The sequence below is a fragment of the Bos javanicus genome, chromosome 26, assembly GCF_032452875.1.
Source record: "Bos javanicus breed banteng chromosome 26, ARS-OSU_banteng_1.0, whole genome shotgun sequence".
NCBI lineage: Eukaryota > Metazoa > Chordata > Mammalia > Artiodactyla > Bovidae > Bos > Bos javanicus.
In genome coordinates, this window is record NC_083893.1 from 23,765,905 (window position 1) to 23,788,410 (window position 22,506).

Below are 22,506 nucleotides of genomic sequence, written 5' to 3' on the forward strand. Positions count from 1 at the left end.
CCGTACTTGGATGCAATCTCAAAAATGACAGAATCATCTCTGTTCTTTTCCAAGGCAAACCATTCAATATCACAGTAATCCAAGTCTATACCCCAACCAGTAACGCTGAAGAAGCTGAAGTTGAACAGTTCTATGAAGACCTACAAGGCCTTTTAGAACTAACACCCAAAAAAGATGTCCTTCTCATTATAGGGGACTGGAATGCAAAAGTAGGAAGTCAAGAAACACCTGGAGTAACAGGCAAATTTGGCCTTGGAATACGGAATGAAGCAGGGCAAAGACTAATAGAGTTTTGCCAAGAAAATGCACTGGTCATAACAAACACCCTCTTCCAACAACACAAGAGAAGACTCTATACATGGACATTACCAGATGGTCAACACCAAAATCAGATTGATTATATTCTTTGCAGCCAAAGATGGAGAAGCTCTATACAGTCAGCAAACACAAGACCAGGAGCTGACTGTGGCTCAGACCATGAACTCCTTATTGCCAAATTCAGACTTAAATTGAAGAAAGTAGGGAAAACCACTAGACCATTCAGGTATGACCTAAATCAAATCCCTTATGATTATACAGTGGAAGTGAGAAATAGATTTAAGAGCCTAGATCTGATAGATAGAGTGCCTGATGAACTATGGAATGAGGTTCGTGACATTGTACAGGATACAGGGATCAAGACCATCCCCATGGAAAAGAAATGCAAAAAAGCAAAATGGCTGTCTGGGGAGGCCTTACAAATAGCTGTGAAGAGAAGTGAAAAGCAAAGGAGAAAAGGAAAGATATAAACATCTGAATGCAGAGTTTCAAAGAATAGCAAGAAGAGATAAGAAAGCCTTTCTCAGCGATCAATGCAAAGAAATAGAGGAAAACAACAGAATGGGAAAGACTAGGGATCTCTTCAAGAAAATCAGAGATACCAAAGGAACATTTCATACAAAGATGGGCTCAATAAAGGACAGAAATGGTATGGACCTAACAGAAACAGAAGATATTAAGAAGAGGTGGCAAGAATACACAGAAGAACTGTACAAAAAACATCTTCATGACCCAGATAATCACGATGGTGTGATCACTGACCTAGAGCCAAACATCCTGGAATGTGAAGTCAAGTGAGCCTTAGAAAGCATCACTACGAACAAAGCTAGTGGAGGTGATGGAATTCCAGTTGAGCTATTCCAAATCCTGAAAGATGATGCTGTGAAAGTGCTGCACTCAATATGCCAGCAAATTTGGAAAACTCAGCAGTGGCCACAGGACTGGAAAAGGTCAGTTTTCATTCCACTCCCAAAGAAAGGCAATGCCAAAGAATGCTCAAACTACCGCACAATTGCACTCATCTCACATGCTAGTAAAGTAATGCTCAAAATTCTCCAAGCCAGGCTTCAGCAATACATGAACCGTGAACTTCCTGATGTTCAAGCTGGTTTTAGAAAAGGCAGAGGAACCAGAGATCAAATTGCTAACATCCGCTGGATCATGGAAAAAGCAAGAGAGTTCCAGAAAAACATCTATTTCTGCTTTATTGACTATGCCAAAGCCTTTGACTGTGTGGATCACAAGAAACTGTGGAAAATTATGAAAGAGATGGGAATACCAGACCACCTGATCTGCCTCTTGAGAAATCTGTATGCAGGTCAGGAAGCAACTGTTAGAACTGGACATGGAACAACAGGCTGGTTCCAAATAGGAAAAGGAGTATGTCGAGGCTGTATATTGTCACCCTATTTATTTAACTTAAATGCAGAGTACATCATGAGAAACGCTGGACTGGAAGAAACACAAGCTGGAATCAAGATTGCCAGGAGAAATATCAATAACCTCAAATATGCAGATGACACCACCCTTATGGCAGAAAGTGAAGAGGAACTCAAAAGCCTCTTGATGAAGGTGAAAGTGGAGAGTGAAAAAGTTGGCTTAAAGCTCAACATTCAGAAAACGAAGATCATGGCATCTGGTCCCATCACTTCATGGGAAATAGATGGGGAAACAGTGGAAACAATGTCAGACTTTATTTTTCTGGGCTCCAAAATCACTGCAGATGGTGACTGCAGCCATGAAATTGAAAGACACTTACTCCTTGGAAGGAAAGTTATGACCAACCTAGATAGCATATTCAAAAGCAGAGACATTCCTTTGCCAACAAAGGTTCGTCTAGTCAAGGCTATAGTTTTTCCTGTGGTCATGTATGGATGTGAGAGTTGGACTGTGAAGAAGGCTGAGCGCCGAAGAATTGATGCTTTTGAACTGTGGTGTTGGAGAAGACTCTTGAGAGTCCCTTGGACTGCAAGGAGATCCAACCAGTCCATTCTGAAGGAGATCAGCCCTGGGATTTCTTTGGAAGGAATGATGCTAAAGCTGAAACTCCAGTACTTTGGCCACCTCATGCGAAGAGTTGACTCATTGGAAAAGACTCTGATGCTGGGAGGGATTGTGGGCAGGAGGAGAAGGGGACGACAGAGGATGAGATGGCTGGATGGCATCACTGACTCGATGGACGTGAATCTGAGTGAACTCCGGGAGTTGGTGATAGACAGGGAGGCCTGGTGTGCTGCGATTCACGGGGTCGCAAAGAGTCGGACACGAGTGAGCAACTGAACTGAACTGAAACTGAACTAGTAATCATGCATTCCTGCTAGTAAATAACCATTCATGAAGGTCACATATCTGTAAACAAAGCATACATTTTCCATTTGGAACTAAATGGTTTTAAAGAAGGTCAGCACAGAAGACTCCAGTGACTGGGTTGATCAAGAATTGTTTAATGGCTAACTATTTTGTTTAATGGTTAACTATTAACCATTGGCGTGCTCAGGCCATGGGGTTGCAAAGAATCGGACATGACTGAATGACTGAACAGAACTGAATGGTTAACTAGCTCAATGTTTCATTCATATTAGAAGTAACTCTTGCTTATTTTCCCTTGGATTTAGAAAGCTTCAACAATTTTAGTCACAAATAGGTCTGCATAAGTGATAATTACTGTTCTATTATTTTAACATTTTGGTGAAATAGTAATTTATGAATGTTACCAGCTATAAAGTACCTGAATTAGAAAAAAATATTTACCTAGAGAACCAAGAGCTGAGAAAGAAAATTAAAGACTGAAACAAATTTCAAAATGTTAAAAGCCTTGAATTCTATGAAATGAGGAAAAAAATAAACCCACATTTTTATACAATAGAGTCAATTTAGAATTTTGGCAACCAAATTTCTTAAAATACCAAATGTGAAATTTATCAATGGCTCTGATCAATATCTAGCCACAGAGAAAGTAATCTATACCCTAAAGAAAGCCTCTTGGGTGCCACTTCTTATTCTATATAATCAGGTACAACTCTTCTGATTTCTGCTCTTAGAAATAATAGACTATTATGGGGTCACTCACAATTCTTTGTTCAGGAATCTGTAAACAGCTATTTATTTCTCACCAAAAGCCAGAATAAAGGTAATAAATAAGTCATTTCCAGTTTTCAGTTGCCATGAGATATAGCTAGTATGATGTCAAAGTCTGTAAGGGAAGTCACATCTAACTGCATTTAATATATATATTTGGAGGAGGGCATGGCAACCCACTCCAGTATTTTTGCCTGGAGAATCCCTATGGACTGAGGAGCCTGGCGGGCTACAGTCCATGGGGTTGCAAAGAGTTGGACACGACTGAACAATATATATTTAGTACCAACAGATATTGATACTAAAAGCATAGCAAAATTTCATCTAGTTTTAAAATATTTACTAACTTAATCTATAGTAAATAGATATTTTAGAAAAAAATTATTCTGTGAAATTTTACACATGATGAAAAATAACAAAAAGCCCTTTTAAATTTGACTAATGAAACAGCAAAACTATATAAATGTGCATTTTCATTGGCCCACATTACTAAACTATGAGTATATTCACATTTTATATTCAATAATACATGGTGTTTGAGATTTTCATCTTACAAAAGAAAGTATTATACAACTAGAATGGAAGATCTTTTACAATCCTTAGAAAAATAACAGTCTATACTACATAGATATTTCACTTTTCTAGGTGTCCTGAGCTAGACACTGATATAAGGATGGCCTCTGAAGAGACTGAATGGATAGAAAAGTATACTTTTGCTCTACTATCAAAAAGAAAAGAGCTGGAGCTGAGGCTCTAGAAGCTCTTTAATCATTCTCATATCCTCAGCTTTTCTCTGACACCCAGAGATGGTAATCAACGGCAGCAAGAAACAGCCAGTAAGTCAAATATGATTAAAACTTGGGGGTAGGGATCACTGTGTACCAATATTCAGTAACTATTTATAATATCTACAATGTCATAAAACAAAAGCCACTGCACGAAATCCTAGAGATAGTTCTTCAATATGCTAAAGGTAATCTCACAACTTCCCGTTTTTTAATATTTATTTTTATTTGGCTGTGCCAGGTCTTAGTTGTAGCATGTGGGATGTAGTTCCCAGACCAAGGACTGAACCCAAGCCTTCTGCACTGGGAGGGTGAAGTCCCAGCCACTGGACCACCAGGGAAGTCAGTCCCTTCCCCTGACTTTTAACATACATATACTCTACCTGACAAGCTGGATCAAGACCCATTTTTCTTCTGAGGAATTTTTCTACATGTCCAATAGTTGCTTCTCCTGAAACTCGGACAAACTTCTTTTCCAATGGCTATAAGAGTAAATAAACAAACCAATTTCAGGTAAAAAATACACAAAATGCATAAACCTTAAAACATATTTTATAGCAAAGATGATTCAAAAGATTTACAAAAGAAAAAATATCATGAAATTTGAGTGAATTTATCTATCCCATACAAGAAAAGAATTTTAGCTTAGCTTCTCCTCTCTAAAAAACGTCAACAAATTTTTTTTTAATAGAAACGCTTTAAAACTTAGAGCAAAATTTATTGACAGTGAATACCCAAGATTCAATATCTAAAAGAACCTAGCTTCCTCTACAAAAAAACTGCAAGAAAAAAAAAAACACACAACCAATCAAAGAGTAGGAGGAATCCATAGATTAAAAAAGATATAAGGCCTATAAATAAGCGATATCAACCAATTACAATATATGGATCTTATTTGGATCCTGATTTTAAAAAATCTATAAAACAACTTTGATAGGAAACTGAAATAGCATGTGGATATTTGACTAAGGAATTACTGTTAATTTTTAAAACTATAGCATCATTATTATATTTTTATAAAAAGTCCTCATCTTTCAGAAGCAAACTGAATTATTTACTGATAAAACTATAGTCTTGGATTTGCTTGAAGATTATATAGGAGAAGTGATAAAGGTAAAGATGAACTGAGATTGGCCATGATTTTATAATTATCGACATTAAGTAATACATGTACACAGGCATACATTTTACTATTGTCTACTTTTGTATGAGTTTGAAATTTCTTGCAACAGTGGAAAATAAAAAGATTAACATATAAACATAAATGCCTGGAATCTGATCCAATGGTCTAAGGTGATGGGTAGAGAGACCATAGGGTTTTAAAGTAGACTCAAACTAAATGCTTTCCCTGCTATTCTATCTCTGAGGCAATTAAAAGGATATTACTATTAACAAAAATGAAAAGCTAGGGTAATAAGAATTAAAAAGTACCTTTTAGGAAAACATAAAGTATTTTTCTAGAACTAGCAGAAAGAAATCCTAGAATTGTTACCAAAATGACGCAGGCAGGTTAAGCATGTATTTGTCCCATGTAACAGCACTCAGCTCTCTTCTCTGTAATTTGGTTTCTTAAGAACTTTCCTAACGATAGCCTTATCCCTAAATACCATAGTGCAACAGATAGCAGATTAAGTGCAAATATTCCAGAGACAGACTGCCTGCGTTTAAACCCTGGTTTTGTAATTTTCTAGCTGCAAGTCTTTGGACAACTTGCCAAAGCTTTCTGTGTTTCCATTTCCCCATTTGTAAAGCAGAGATACTAGCAGCACCTACCTCACAGAATTATCACGAGGAAAGGGTGTTAAAAAAGTATCTGTGTGTATGTGTGCGTGTGTTAGTTGCTCAGTTGTGTCCAACTCTTTGTGAGCCCGCCAGGCTCCCCAGTCCATGGAATTCCCTAGGCAAGGATACTGAAGTGGGCTGCCAATTCCTCCTCCAGAGGATCTTCCTGACCCAGGGATTGAACCTAGGTCTCCTGCATTGCAGGTGGATTCTTTACCATCTGAGCCACCAGAGAAGCCCTAATATATGTAATAACTATAATTCCTGGCACACAGTACGTACTTAGTTATTACTAGTGCATTGATTTATTGTGCTCCTTTATGTGAAGGAATGTAATTAGAGGACCTAGTTTTCATCATGGATACTGATAATAATGCAGACAAAAATGGCAAAGGTTCGTGTTTTTTTAACACAGGTATAAAAATCATCTCGAAAATCTATGGCAGTCTTTCTCACTAAGGAGCAAAACAGCAGTGCTCCAAGTGCAGTCTTGATGAAGGCACTGCACTGTAGGTACCATTGCCTGAATAGCCTGAATCCTATCAAGTGCCTTGAGAAGCACAAAAATCTTCCCTACCACCTGTTAACACAGAAGGTCAATTTGATAAGAAAGCTGGAATAATAAGATAGAATCTATAGGGAGATTTAAGAGACATTCAGCTATTTTCTGGCTATAGAAAATACAAACTACTAAAAATATCTTTTAAAAAGATCAACTCATTTTACCTTGGAAAAATTCCTGCCTCTGTCAACTGAAAATAGTTACCAACCCAGTAGCAAGGAAAATCCCTAGCAACCAGGCTTTAATTCTGAAATACCACCCAAGGATACCTTGGAGAAATGACCAATTCTGTGTCTGGGGCAAGAGATTTAAGAGTTGGAGTATGAAATATCTTGTTATTACAGCCATGATTATCTTAAGATATGACAATCTGAACATTAAAATAGATCATTAAAGAGGATTTAAACCACAAATATATTTAAATGCAAAGTAAAACAAAAACACTGATTATGACTGGAGCACGCTAAAGAATCAACTCATTATTTTGAACCTGGGAAGTAAAGAGAAAGAATCAGCATTTATCCTTTCTTTCCTATATGAATGGTATTGCTAGCTAACCAAACAGAAGTTTCTCTTATAGAAGTATTTCAATAAACGGAGGAGGAGTAACATCATTTTCCAAACCCTATTAAATTAATGGACTTGACATTGAGTACCAATACTTGTTAGCATTACAAAGACACACACACAAACAGAGACAAAAACACACACACACAAAAACAAAGAGACACAAACAACCAGACATTATGTGCCTCCAGTGGACAAAACGCCACCACCTATAAAGTATTCTTAGTTCCCTCAAGTCAAACCTGTATGACCAATACTCAGACGTAACTACCAGTTTACGAGCAAGACAGAACTTGTTAAATCACAGAGATGCAACATCAAAACCCAGTCTGTAGGAAACCATATAGCACAAATGACTCAGTTTTGTCAACAATGAACTGCAAGAAAAAAGAAACAGAAATGAACTGCGAGAAAAAAAAACAGAAAACTTACAGATTTAAAGATCTATCAACCAATCACAATGTATGAACATTATTTGGACCTTGATTTAAAATAAAACACTCACCGGGACTAAGATAAAAATTTGTACACTGACTAGATACCTGGTAAGAAACATCTTTTTTTGTTCCCCACTTCCAATCTTTTGAAAAATCACAAACTTACAAAGAGGTTATAAGACTAGTAAAATGAAGATCCAGATAGACTTAATCTACTTTATGAACTAGAATATTAACATATTGCTATATTTGCTTTATCTCTTCCAACATATATGTATATGTGTGTGCATACATAGACACTTATTATTTCTTAAGTTGCTGCTGCTTAGTCACTCAGTCTGAATCTTTGCAACCACATGGACTATTGCCCACCAGGCTCCTCTGTCCATGGGGATTCTCCAGGCAAGAATACTGGTGTGGATTGCCATACCCTCCTCCACGGGATCTTCCCAACCCAGGGATCGAACCCAGGCCTCCTGCATCGCAGATGGATTCTTTTCCTGTCTGAGCCACTAGGGAAGCCCATTTCTTAAGTTACTTGCAGACATTGAGATATTTTACCCCAAAATATACCTGTAGTTATCTTCTCAGAATAAAGGGACTCTCCCTCATAACTACAATATAATTATGAGGAAATATTCAGGAAATTTATAACAATACAATGCAATTATCTAAATGGGTCCAAATTCAAATTTTTCCAATGTCCTAATAATGTCCTTTGTATGTTGTTCTTATTTCAATCCAGAATCTAATGAAAGAACGCACAGTGTATTTTGTTGTCGTGCTTCTCTAATTTCCTTTCATCTAAAATAGGTCTGTCACTTTATTTTTATCTTTCACTACACTGACATTTTTGTAACTTGTTTTTTTGGTATGATACATGTTCACTAAAAAAAGCAACTCATCTTTTAAGATTACTGAAATACTTTACAGAGGAAGTGGCAAAATGCCAGGGATTTGTTTCAGAAAAACATTAGAAAGAAGGGAAGTGTGGGAGTCCCTGGTGGCCTAGTGGTTAGGATTCAGAGCTTTCGTTGCCATGCCACGGGTTCAATCTCTGCTTGGGAAACTGAGATCCCACAAGCCCTGTGGCAAATTCCCCCAAAAATAAGGGAAGTGGATGGAATTATAAAAGAAATTCAATTGTCATTAGTTAACTGGTAAAACTGTGTGATGGCTGCATGGAGGTTCTATTCTGTCTACTTTTCAGTATGTTCAAACATTTTCATAAATAAAAGTTAAAGAAAATAAGATTCCTGGGAAAATTTTTCTGACATGTACTACTGCTTGGTGAAATATTTTTAAATTGAATGCAGCAAACAGACTTTATGATTGTCATGCCATAAGTTATGTGGTGAAAAGTTTAACTAGGCACTATTCAAATAGGAAAAGGAGTACATCAAGGCTGTATATTGTCACCCTGCTTATTTAACTTCTATGCAGAGTACATCATGAGAAACACTGGACTGGAAGAAACACAAGCTGGAATCAAGATTGCCGGGAGAAATATCAATAACCTTAGATATGCAGATGACACCACCCTTATGGCAGAAAGTGAAGAGGAACTCAAAAGCCTCTTGATGAAAGTGAAAGTGGAGAGTAAAAAAGTTGGCTTAAAGCTCATCATTCAGAAAACGAAGATCATGGCATCTGGTCCCATCACTTCATGGGAAATAGATGGGGAAACAGTGGAAACAGTGTCAGACTTTATTTTTCTGGGCTCCAAAATCACTGCAGATAGTGACTGCAGCCATGAAATTGAAAGACACTTACTCCTTGGAAGGAAAGTTATGACCAACCTAGATAGCATATTCAAAAGCAGAGACATTCCTTTGCCAACAAAGTTTCGTCTAGTCAAGGCTATGGTTTTTCTTGTGGTCATGTATGGATGTGAGAGTTGGACTGTGAAGAAGGCTGAGCGCCAAAGAATTGATGCTTTTGAACTGTGGTGTTGGAGAAGACTCTTGAGAGTCCCTTGGACTGCAAGGAGATCCAACCAGTCCATTCTGAAGGAGATCAGCCCTGGGATTTCTTTGGAAGGAATGATGCTAAAGCTGAAACTCCAGTACTTTGGCCACCTCATGCGAAGAGTTGACTCGTTGGAAAAGACTCTGATACTGGAGGGACTGGGGGCAAGAGGAGAAGGGGACGACAGAGGATGAGTTGGCTGGATGGCATCACTGACTCGATGGACGTGAGTCTCAGTGAACCCCAGGAGTTGGTGATGGACAGGGAGGCCTGGCGTGCTGTGATTCATGGGGTCGCAAAGAGTTGGACATGACTGAGTGACTGATCCAATCCTAGTCAGACATATTTATTTGAACTCCAAGATAAAAAATAAAAGCAGCTTTTTAAGCAGTAGATTATAACTAGAACTCCCCTGTAAATGCAGAATTAAAAGAAAAATGATAAGATTGCCAAAGTGTTAGCTAAGAAAGTATTTTTTAAAAACACTGTTTTAGCAAAGTAAAAATAGTCAAAAATTGCAAAAATAGGATCATTTGTTTCTAAAACAATACATTCATTACCTCATACAGACATAAGCCTGCAAATTAACACGGGAATGTTTAGTTAATACTGAAAACGTAATGCTTCAAAACTTTAACAATAGTATAAATAAACTCCTATAAACTTATCTTTATCAACTCAAAGTCAATCTTGTTTTAAATAAATCCCACCCTTTTCCTATCCCAACTGCTTCCTGGCCCCCATTCCCCAGGCTTGTTTTGAAACAAACCCCTTACATGATCATTTCCTTTGTAAATACTTCAGCATGCATCTCTAAAAAATAAGAACTCCTTTAAAAAACATAATACTGCCACCATACTCTAAAATTTCTTAATATCAGAAAATAGACAGTAAGTGTACAAATTTCACCAACTGTCTAAATTTTTTTACCTAGTAGAAAATGATTTTATTTTTAGGGTTGTCATTACAAAGAGAATAAAAATTTTAATTTATGTATATATTATTTTTATCAGATATATTTTTGTTTTCTCAAAATGCATGCGCTAAATTTATTACAAACAATGCTTCTATTTGAAGTTTTCTTGGCCTTGGCTTGTTTTTTAACAGCTTTACTGAGATATTCACTTATCATTAAATTCACCACATTTTAAAGTATACAATTCAATGGTTTTTAGTGTATTTATATAGTTGTGCATCTATCACCATTACCTAACTTTAGAACATTTTCATCACCCAAAAAGAAACACATGCCAATTAGCAGTCACTCCCAACTTCCTCTCACCCCCAAGTGTCTGGCAACCACTAATCTACTCCGTATCTCTATGCTTTTGCCTATACTGGACATTTCATGTAAGTGGAATCAAATAACACATGGTCTTTTGGGCCTGGCTTCTTTCACTTAAATGTCTTCAAGGTTCATCCATGTTGTAGCATGTATCGATACTTCATTCCTTTGTACAGCCAAATACTGTTCCATTACATGGATATATCATACTTGGTTTATCCATTCATCAGTTGATGGATATTTATGTTACTTACAACTGGGGGCTAGCGTCTCATAAAGTTTTTAGTTTTCAAATCCTATCCAAATAAACACCATACACTGATGTCCCTTGAGTCTCTTCTAATCAATATATTCTATCTATATGTTCCCTCTTTATGTCTTTCCCTTTTATTTGCTGAAGAAACAGAACCGTTTGTCTTTGTCCTGCAGTTTTCCAGTATCTAGATCTGGCTTATTATATTCCTACAGAGTAATTAAATAAGTTCCTGTGTCCCCTGGATTTCCTGTAAATTAGTAATCCAGGGGTATGATCAGCTTCACATTTGTTTGGGCAAGAACACTTCATAGGTGGCAGGCAATGTCATATTTCTTTGATGTGTGAGGCTCCGAATTACATACATATTCTCCGTGCCCATGTGCTTCTGTGGAAGTAATAGGCTAATATTCCAACTTAATTTTTAGTTCTTTCTTCATGAGATTTTTATACTCTGTTGGCTCACCTGGCTACTACAGGTCACTACACAGATGTCTTCAGTGACCTCTAGGAGCCTATGACTGTACTTGTCCCATACAGAAACTGTTATGCTGCTTTCCCACCCACCACACTATGAAAGGACTTCCTAAAGTTTATCACCGTAAGTTTGGTATTTTACAACTTAGAAGAGGTTAAAAGTTACCAAACCTAACACTGCATCCCCTCCATCACAATGATCTCTGGGAAAAACCTATAGTATACTTTGTCCAAAAAAGTACTCATCTATTCCTATGCATCAACTCATGTCCCTTAAGCCACTAGAGTCACAAAACAAAACACTATGCCCAACCAGGTATAATTCACCCATATTTTCGTGTAGACTTTGACAAAGTCACTGAAAATCTAAGCAGATCAAAGTCAGTTATTTCTTTATATTTTTATAATCCCAAGTAACTCTAAGGCCTGATTTACCCCCTTTAAAAAAGTCTCCTTTTCCTGAGTGACTCATACTACAGGAGCTGCACAGTGTGCAATGGCACCTGTGAAACCGAAGCCTTTAAGACAACTCTGAACTTAAGAATTCATTCTTACTGCTAAAGTTTCACTAAATGATTGAAGCGAAAAGTTGAGGCAAGTTAATCTGAACCAAAGATGTTACATGAAAATGAAATTATAAGTTCATATTTAACTCTAAATGCCAACTATGCAAAAAATGCTTTGAAATATTTTTTAATCACCAAATCAGTACAGCATTTGGCTTCACTTTTAAAAATTGCCCACTTATTTTTCTTTAAACCATTGTTGTGAAATAATAATAAATCCCTACTTAATAACTCTTTTCTCAAAAATCTATTATAGGAGAGCATTATTGAATATACTCCAAATTTCAACAAGTTTTATTTCTAAAATACTTTTTATTGTTACCAAAGACAGTCTCCACACGATTGTTAATCTTAAATTTGTGTCTTATAGGGCCCTCTTGTAAAGCAAATGAAAAATAAAAGTAAAATACCTTAAAATGTCCTGTGCCTTCATTAGCACTGAAAAATGAAAGCAAAATTAATCAATTTTAAACTACATATTTAATCATATAACACAGAAAAATAACATAATATAAATATTTGAGAAACATCAATTTAATCTTAAAACACAGTCACCTAATCCTTTATGAAATGAACAGATACAGTTAATTGTCATATCTGCCACCTAGTGGTAAGGTAAAGGCAGTTTTATACCATAGTTTATTTTGCTTTATATATTTTCTTCCAGGAACCAAAAGCATAGTCTTAATATTTAGATTTCCCCCACATATAGCATTCTAACATTTTCCAGTTTAAAGTAAAACGTCTTTTTCTTTATCATAATTAATGTGCTTTTTTCTCAACAGTAACATTTACAAGATAGAGTCCTTACAAGAAAGCTGCTACTTTTCCTCTTGTTTTACTTGTAGCATAATCACCTGGGCATGATTTACTCAATTTGTCTTTCCCCTACAAGGACAAAGACTTTTGATTAAATCAATTACTCATATCATGAAGAGACAAGGAACAAACTTTTTTGAGCATGTACTATGCACCAGGAGTTATATTAAGTCTTCATATATTACGAATGTTTTTCATTCAGTCCTCACAGTAGCCCTGTAAATCAGGCACTAGAATCTCCAGGATATGGATAAGGAAAACTAAGCTCAGAGATGATGAATAACTTACTTAGGGTTACAGAGCCAGGAAGTAATAAAGCTGGGTTTCAAACACAGGTGTACATATCAAGGCCCACATTCCTTTTTTTTTTTTTTGCCACGCTGCCCAGGATCATAGCTCCCTGAACAGAGATCAAACTTGGGCCATGGGCTGTGGCAGTGAGAGTTGCAGAGTCCTAACCACTGGACCACCAGGGAATTCTTAAAGCCCACATTCTTTCTTTCCCATCATGTGAAGAATAGGCAAAATCACAATAGCATCATCTAGAGTATTCTTATAATACAAATATAAAGACATTAAAATATACAAGTTTTAACTATAAAGTATGTTATATTGACATAAATATAAAACATCATTTATGTATACATATTATATATAGAATTTAAACCTAAGGTTATAACATAATCTTAAGAGTTATAAAATATTCTCAGGAATTCCCTGGTGGTCCAGTGGTTAGGACTCTGCTTTCATTGCCAAGGGTGTGGGTTCAATCCCTGGCTGAAGAACTATGATCCAGCAAGCCATACAGCCAAAAAATAAGTAACATCAAATAAAGTAAAACAGCCTCTTCTTCATCATAAGAATTATCTCTATAGAATCCATGATGCATGGGCATGTGGCTTCTGGTTAAACGTCTAAAGAGATAGCTTCTTAGTGACAAGTCAGTTCATTCCATTTGTGGGCAACTTTGGAAAAGACTCTGATGCTGGGAGGGATTGGGGGCAGGAGGAGAAGGGGACAACAGAGGATGAGATGGCTGGATGGCATCACTGACTCGATGGACGTGAGTCTCAGTGAACTCCGGGAGTTGGTGATGGACAGGGAGGCCTGGCGTGCTGTGATTCATGGGGTCGCAAAGACTCCGACACGACTGAGCGACTGATCTGATCTGATCTGATCTGATCTCAGAAACCACTTGCTTGCACTGAATCAAATGTTTCTTCCCGTAACATACCTACTGGTCCTAGTTTCACCTTTTGGTGCTCTTGCGAATTAGATTCAGTTTTTCTGCCACCGCACATGACATGGTTTTCACACCTTTTACTGTTCTGATTACACCTCCATTTACCAACCACTCTCTTAAAATGTAGTGCCCGGAGCTGAACATAAGACCCTAGTTGGCTAGCATAGCATACAGTGAAATAGCAAGTCTCTGGTTTACTAAACACCACTGAGCTTAAGATTACATTAAATTTTTGCCGTGTCTTCTATCATATACTCTCATGTGAGTCTATTTTCTTTACCAGGCAGATGCTGTACATATTATAGCACCAGACTAACCTTTATTTCTGAATGAGACTGCATTATTTCAATATGCATATATTATAGTAGTTTAGACATGTGAGGAATACCGCATGTAGATTCTTATGACAATCCTGTGAGTTGGTATTATAATCTCTAACTTAGAAATATGGAAACCGATGACCAGAGGAGTTAAGCTACATCCTAAGGGTTACATACCTTGAGTTATGTTTTTTCTGTATACACTATACTGCCTAAGATTATTTCTTTTTATAATTTCCTACCTTACACATAGAAACTGGAAAACAAAAAGAAGTACTGTACAAGACTATCTTAAGATCACAAAAGATGCACACCAAATTTGGAGGTGGAGTGGGGAATCTGACTTGATGCTCATTCCAGCGGTTGAAAAACCACTGTCCATAGGCTGAACCCAGCTCAGTATTTTTGCTCCTCCAATTCAAGCAGGGTCATTAGCTGGATCAAATTTACCCTTATACTTGCATCAGGTTAAAAATCTCACCTGCAATTTGTCCTACCATGAAAGAGCTTCCTATGGCTTACCCTCAGTAGCCTGACTTCAGGGGTAACACCACGCTTTTCAATGTAATAAACATGTGGGGATTTAACTCTGAGGACTGGTGACTTCAAAAGGACTTCTTGCCACATTGGAAGCTTTCTTCCCCATAACCATTTGAAAACAGATAAAAGACTATTTTCTGATGTAGACAGATTACCCATCATAATCAACAACATACAAAGGTCAGTTCTCTCATTTTACAGACAGGGAAGCTGAAGAAGCTAAAAACTACAAGTTACATGAGGGCAAGGGCCATGGCTGACTTATCCAAATTACATTCCCAACAGTTAGCAGATTGCTGTGCTGGTACACAGCAGCACCTTAATAAGCATCTAATGCATTAACAGAAAGTGGTTAGTTCAATTTTACAAAGCTATATAACAAAGGAGTTAGGACTTAAATAGAGATCTTATTCCAAGTGAGGGCTTCTTTTTTTCTACAGCAGGGAATGTGTTAAAAATGGAACAGCCCTGGTAAATGGTAATGACTACTTTGAATACTGTGGTCAAGCATGTCATGATTAAGTACTGATTTGTGCTGCTGGCAGAGGCAGAGATAATGTAGCACACTTGGCACATATTTGCCATCTTTACATTACTGCCACTTTTCAAAAAAGGTTTAAAAAAAGTTCCTATTGTGCATTAGTGGAAAAGGTTACATTTCTTCAAAATAATGTTTCAGAAATACAAATTCCCTTCAATTTTCAATTTTAATTAACTAGACTTATTAAAAATCAAGTTACATGGTAAAAAGTCAAACACAATGAAAAGTAAGACTTTTTCTGATCCTAGATTCATAAACTCCAATGCCCTTTTATAGAAGTAACTGCTATCAACATTTTCTTAAATGTCCTTTCAGAAATGGTCTATCCTTGTTCTGGGGGGAAATATATACATATACACACACATATGTCCACCACCCCCTTTCTTAAAAGACATAAATGAGCACATCCTATATATTCTCTTCTACATCTTATTTTTTTCACTTAAGAAAGTGAATTTTGGCAATTGTTCCATACTAGCACGTATGTTACTAGCACATGCTCATGTTCCACATACCATTAATTTACTAGTTCCTTTTTGGACATTTAGGCTGGAACACATTCTTTACAGAAAGTGCTGTTTTAAAGTTTGGTATTATATGATTTCTTATTCTTCTAAAGAGATCTTTATTTCATTTATCACAAAACACTACTATGTGGGCTCAGTGGAGGCATAAGAAAGGTTTCTCACCTCTCAGGGATCCATAATATTTGAGAACACAGAATGAGTACATAAAGAGATAAATACAACATAGTACAAGCTAGATACTAAATAAATAATACAGGCAACCTAGAGTTATAAGGAGGAAGTGACTGAGAAGTCAAATAGTCATCAGGGACATAAAATAGAAGATCCAGATTTTCCAAGAAAAGCATTTTAGTTTATCCCGCAAACCATGTAATTATTTCAAAAACTAGTTTGATACAGGCCAACTCTATGATGACAGTTGGTCTAACACTGCTGCAATATAATGGAGTACACTATATGTTACAGTGTTGGAAAGAAGCAATTTATATGAATTAGAGAGATATTCAATTTTTGGAAAATAATTTGGCAAAACCAAGTAAAGTTGAAGTTGAACATATCCTGCTGCTGCTGCTAAGTCACTTCAGTCGTGTCCGACTCTGTGTGACCCCATAGACGGCAGCCACCAGGCTCCCCCGTCCCTGGGATTCTCCAGGAAAGAACACTGGAGTAGGGTGCCATTTCCTTCTCCAATGCATGAAAGTGAAAAGTGAAAGTGAAGTCGCTCAGTTGTGTCCGACTCTTAGCGACCCCATGGACTGCAGCCTACCAGGCTCCTCCATCCACGGGCTTTTCCAGGCAAAGTACTGGAGTGGGGTGCCATTGCCTTCTCCGGAACATATCCTAAGACTCAACAAATCTACACTCTTAGAGAACTATCTCACAAAGACACAAGGAGATCTGTAAAAAATGTTTAAAGCGACACTGTGTACAATAGCAAAAAAATTTAGAAACAACCTAAGTGCTCCAAAGTACAAGCAAAGATAAATTATGGTATGTTTATTTTAAGGGAACACCCAGTGAAAATAAGTGAACTAGTTATACATTTTAACATGGATGAATCACAGTGCTAAGTGAAAAAAGTTGGAAAACAGTATGACACCATTTAAGGTTTTTAAATGGACAAAAACAATTCTACATATTGTTTAGGAATACATACACATGTGGTAAACACATAAAAAAATGCATGGGAATGATAATCATTACTTTTAGGAGAGCAGTTATTAACCTCTAAGGGAAGCAGGGAATGAATAGGGAGAGGTAGCCAAGTGCCTTCTGCCATAATAGCAAGGTTGATTTTGAAAGCCAGATGATAAAGATATAAGTAGTTATTGTGCTACTCTCTAGTACCTTAGCTCAGGATGATTTTGTAACTGTTGGGACTTTAAAATTTCTTTATTTTAAAGTTTAGAGGTAGAGGTTTAGGGTACTCACCCAATAAACTCTAGTAATAAAGACATGTCAAGTTCAGGTGGAATACGAAACACTGATTCTAAGACTTTCTTAGTTCTTCCTTTGCTTGAAGGGACTGGCTGTGGAACAGCTATTTGATAGCCAAACAAAAAAGTTGAGTTAGAATAAAAACTTCATAAATTGAGATTTCTGAAAAATAATTACACAGATTTAACTATGATGACTATTTAAAAGATCATAAAGCACTCACTCTCCCTTTTTCAAATAACATTAGCTAAACTGTCAAAGCCAGTGAAATTAGTGACAAGCCTGGGGAGTGCTCCACAGTGGAAGGCAGACATATGTGGCTGGTTTATCAGGGCCACAAAGAAAGCTCAGCATAAAAGCAACAATAGCTGTGGGTAATCCTTAATAAGCACTACTATGTGCCAGGGCTCATGCTCAGCACTTTTTATATGCACTATTGTATTTAACCCTGATTATGATTCCATGGCATAGGTACTACTGCTTTTTTTTTTTTTTTTAATTGAAGTACTTTAACTGTAAAGAAAATGAGATTCAATTTAATGAGATTAGGCAATTTGCCTAAAGTCACCCACATAGTAAGTGGAAGAATGAGGATTTAAACTCAAATCTAACTTCCATACTGTGACATTACCATCACCATAAAAACTAGTTTTTGAGCAGTTACTATGTTCCAGGCACTGTTTTAAGTGCTTCGCATTACTTAGTGAGTCCTTACAACAACTTTATAAAGTGCTACAATTATCCCTGCTTTATAGAAGAAGAAACTGAAACACTGAAGTCATCTGTCCAAGTTATAGACCTAATAAGGTGGCAGAGCCAGAATCACAATCCAGCTCCAGAGCCTCTACTCGTCAAGCCTTACAAATTGGGTTACAGTAAGTCACTGCCTTCAAAATCTTTCTCTCTCTTTGATCAAAAAATAACCAGCTATCACCAAAAAAGAACCTCAAAGGGAGTGAATTTTATTAAGTTAGTATTTTTTAATCTATAAATACATTATGATATACACCCAAACTTACCAGGTTTAGGTACTTCTAGACCTCTTTCTTTATAGAAATCATGCATTTGCTTTTTTTCTCCTAAAAAATGATAAAACACAGACTAAATTACACTTAAAATATAACTAGTAGAGTCAGAAGAGATTCGGGGATTTACAACTAGGTAATAAAATAAACTTACTTTCCTCTAGATTGATCACTAATTTGTACACTATGTCTTGTAACTGTCGGTCCAACCTAATAAAAGGAAAGGATGGAGAATACCTCAGAATTCAGAAAAAGCATTTGGTAAAGTGAATGATGCTCTTTGTGTGTAACTGTTTTCTGTTAGGAGTGAATATCTCCTTTCTCAGAGGTGAGTTACTTTTAGGTAGCACTAATGGTTCTCTTCTAAGAGAAACTCAAGTAATTACACATTGTCGTAATTATAGACTCTTGAACAGTTTGCTAAATTGTTCCATGTGAACTGGTCTTATTTCCCAAATAAGAATGTGAGTTTGAGGGCAGAGACAGTACTTAAAAATTCTGTGTATCATCTGCAAAATACTGTCCTGTGAAGTAATAAAAACATAATAGTATTTGCTAAACAAATGAAAGCAGTCCACTTTTAGTGTTTTTCTTTCCTTAGCAAACTGAGCATGAAATGAAAATTTGATTAATAAGCCACAATGACTTATGACAGATAGGTTTTTCTAAAGAGGCCAGTTATTTCAGTTATTTTAAAAACAGAATTCTAGATACACAGAAAATGACAAGTCTAAATTAGCATCATCAACTTCAGTGATGGAATTTAAATCCTCAAGAAAAGAGGTCTGTACCTTTTTTTTTTTCTTTTAAGGTTTACAGCAGACGTCACAGTGCCTGGTATACAGTAAGTGCTCTGTATGTATTTCTTTAAAGAGTATGCATTTCCCTTTCTCGTCATTTTGAGATAGGTCAAGAATTTACTACCAACTACACAATTTCAATCTTTCAGAAAAAGTATACCTATTATATAAATGTTACTTATTTTTCTTACCTTATGTTGTAAAGAGGTTGTGTCTGATGTACTACAATGTTGCATTTTGGACATCTGTTGCTATAGTAAAAGTGTCTGACAATGCAGCTTTTACAAACTGTTGGGAAAAAAATATTGGAATTAGAATGTTTTCAAGACATTTCAAAAACTTAATATATTATTTGGAAATGTAATGAACTATATGCTTACATGTATGAAGACATTCTGTAATGGTAGTTGCATCTATTAAATAACCTTTGCAAATGGAACACAAGATGTACGGAGTCAGCTCAGAGAGATTGATCAGGCGCTGCAAATGCAATGGAAATAGGTTACAAATCCTTGCCAAGTCATACGTCCTAAATTTTTTTTGTCAACAATGTGTAGTTTACTTTGCAACATGGAAACATGTTCTAATACCTCAGACCCTTCAAATACTCTCAAAGTTACAATAATACAATATGAACCAAGGTTTCAAAAAGATCTCATTCTTTTTGGAGCTACTGTATATTGCCAGATGAAGGACATCTTACTTTATGAATTATCACAAAATGGACAAACTTTCCAGATACTGGTGTTTAATACACAAATTCTGACTGGCTGGGTATACTGTCTGAATTAATGAAGTACGCGCTGCCCCAATTAAAAAAAAAAATCTTCCCAATTAGAGATTGACTAGGTGGGGAAGGGTTTCCCCCACACTCTCAACATTCTGTAGAACTGGACTGTACTCCCAGCCACTGTAAGCTTCTAGAAGGCAGGAGAACAGTACCCTTGGCGCCTACATCCCTGGCACGCAGTAGCTTCAATAATGAGTGAGTCGGACCCAGAGAGCTTAAGTGACTGCCGGAATCTTACAAAATGAGTTGGCAGGGACAGAAGGCCAGTCCGCGCCACGAGCAGGCAGCGCAAGGAGAGGCGAGGGTGGACTCCAATGCCAAAGGATGCAGCGGCGAGCGGGGACATCCGGCCCGGCCCTAACGGCGGAGGGCCGGCGTGGTCAAACAGGGGCTATCAATACCTCCTCTTCGTCCTCGGAGTCCGGCCGGCCCCCCTCCAGCCTCAGCGAGAAGTGGCTCATCTCTTCCTCCTCTTCCTCCTCTTCTTCTTCCTCCAGGTCCTCATCTTCTTCCAACTCCTCGTCCTCGTCCTCGAAGCGGCCCCTCAAGCGGCCCAGGCTGCGCTCCGGCTCCAGCTCAGGGGGCCGGGAGCCCGAGCAGCCGGGATCCCCCGCCTCGGGTAGGGGCGGCGGGCCCTCCTCACCCGCTGCGGGTGCCGGAGTGAGGGCAGGCGGGGAGACGGGAGGCGGCGGCGGCATGGTTGCGGCTCCCTCGGCCTTGGCAGCGCCCGCGTTGCCTGCGGTTACCGCCGGGAGCCCCTCCATGCCGTAGGTAGAGAACAGATGAGGCGAGACCAGGTGGCTGGATAGCGCGGGAGTTCCGTCCGCCTGCCTGAGCTGCCAACGCGCAGGCGCTAAAGGCCTGCAGGGCCCGCTGGGAAATGTGGTTCACCGCCCCTCACCTAAGCCGGGCAGTAGGCGGAGCCACTCAGGTATATGGGGCGGGGCTTGCAGGCCACAACTTAGAATAACCTCACCCATTTTATACTTCGAAAGACTGATGCGCTCTACACTGCTTCTAAAAATGACGGAATTGGTTCCTTGGAGAAGGCAAAGGCACCCCACTCCAGTACTCTTGCCTGGAAAATCCAATGGATGGAGGAGCCTGGTGGGCTGGCGTCTATGGGGTCGCACAGAGTCGGACACGACTGAAGCGACTTAGCAGCAGCAGCAGCAGCAGACAACAATATTCTGTTTGCATCAGATGCGCGGAGCCCTGAAATAGTTGGTATAACGATGTTCCATTATGAATAATAATGATTTCAACTTGAGTACCAGTGATGTTGTTCTGTGCAAGAATATTTCCATTAGGAAGTATGAAGTTTCTACTTTGAAATATGTAAGTTTATTTGGAGGAATTAATGCTTGTATTGCCACACGGTGGAAATTTAATCATAATTCAAAGGCCATTTGTGATTCCCCATCACATAAAGGAAAGTTCATTCTATTTAATTCAGCAAATATTTATTGAGGGCCTGCTGAAGAAGGAACTGAGACCTACCAATGCGTCCCAATCCCCCAATCTTATTAGAAGAGAGATTTGGAGCTGGTGTACTTTATTCTTGGAAAGATATTGGCGACTAATGTCGTGAAGTTTGGGAGCCATATTCAGAGAGGACTCAAATGTCCCTTAACGAAATAATGCTGTGGGAAGTGACATCTGTGACAGAATGTGTTGTCACCGAGTAAAATTAATGCTGACTTGGGAGTGGTGTACATACTTCTCAGGGAACTGGTGAAGATATCAAATTCCTATGCTCATTTGGGTAAAACTGAGCTGGATTTGGTGCTGAAACCAAAAAACTTACATTGGGACTCAAACCCCTAGGTTAGAACTTTAAATGCTGCCAAAACTCAGACTGAGACTTGAATCCATGGTGTTTTAACTGAGATCACACATCTGGTCTCAGGACTTAGTGAAGCTCAGTTTCTTCTTTTTTAAAAAAATGTATTTATTTATTTTTGGCTGTGCTGGGTTTTTGTTGCTACACCGACTTTTCTCTAGGTGTGGCAAGCAGGTCTACTCTTTAGTTAGGGGGTGCAGGCTTCTCATTGCAGTAGCTGCTCTTGTTGCAGAGCATGGGCTATAGGGTGAGGGTTTCAATTGTTGTGGCACATGGGCTCAGTAATTGTGGCGTACAGGCTTGGTTGCTCCATGGTGTGGGGGGTCTTCCTGGACCAGGGATTGAACCTGTGTCTCCTGCATTGGCAGGTGAATTCTTTACCACTGAGCCAAAAAGGAAGCCCTGAAGCTCAGGTTCTTTATGTCTTATGCAGAAAGAATTAAGTGAAAGACAAAGTGATAGGTAAGAGGTGAGTTTATTTAGAGAGAAACACACTCTATAACCAGACTGTGGGCCATCTCAGACAGCAAAATATGGGGTGGT

The 22,506-nt window shown here is 38.0% G+C and overlaps 1 protein-coding gene across 2 annotated transcripts in view; it reads right to left on the reverse strand.

Annotated features, from left to right (window-relative positions):
- The window catches only part of PCGF6 (polycomb group ring finger 6), a 31,931-nt gene extending 10,810 nt beyond the window's left edge, over nucleotides 1–21,121 (reverse strand). The window contains exons 1-8 of one of the 2 annotated variants that reach the window (XM_061403326.1): nucleotides 20,522–21,121; nucleotides 19,711–19,810; nucleotides 19,522–19,618; nucleotides 18,685–18,740; nucleotides 18,525–18,584; nucleotides 17,500–17,608; nucleotides 12,489–12,516; nucleotides 4,565–4,663 (exon numbers count right to left, since the gene is read on the reverse strand). In XM_061403326.1, coding sequence (XP_061259310.1) covers nucleotides 4,565–4,663; nucleotides 12,489–12,516; nucleotides 17,500–17,608; nucleotides 18,525–18,584; nucleotides 18,685–18,740; nucleotides 19,522–19,618; nucleotides 19,711–19,810; nucleotides 20,522–20,884 — 912 coding nt within the window. In that variant the 5' untranslated portion in view covers nucleotides 20,885–21,121. The remainder of the gene's footprint in view (nucleotides 1–4,564; nucleotides 4,664–12,488; nucleotides 12,517–17,499; nucleotides 17,609–18,524; nucleotides 18,585–18,684; nucleotides 18,741–19,521; nucleotides 19,619–19,710; nucleotides 19,811–20,521) is intronic. The other variant, XM_061403325.1, reaches the window with a different exon arrangement.
- Nucleotides 21,122–22,506: the final 1,385 nt, after the last annotated feature.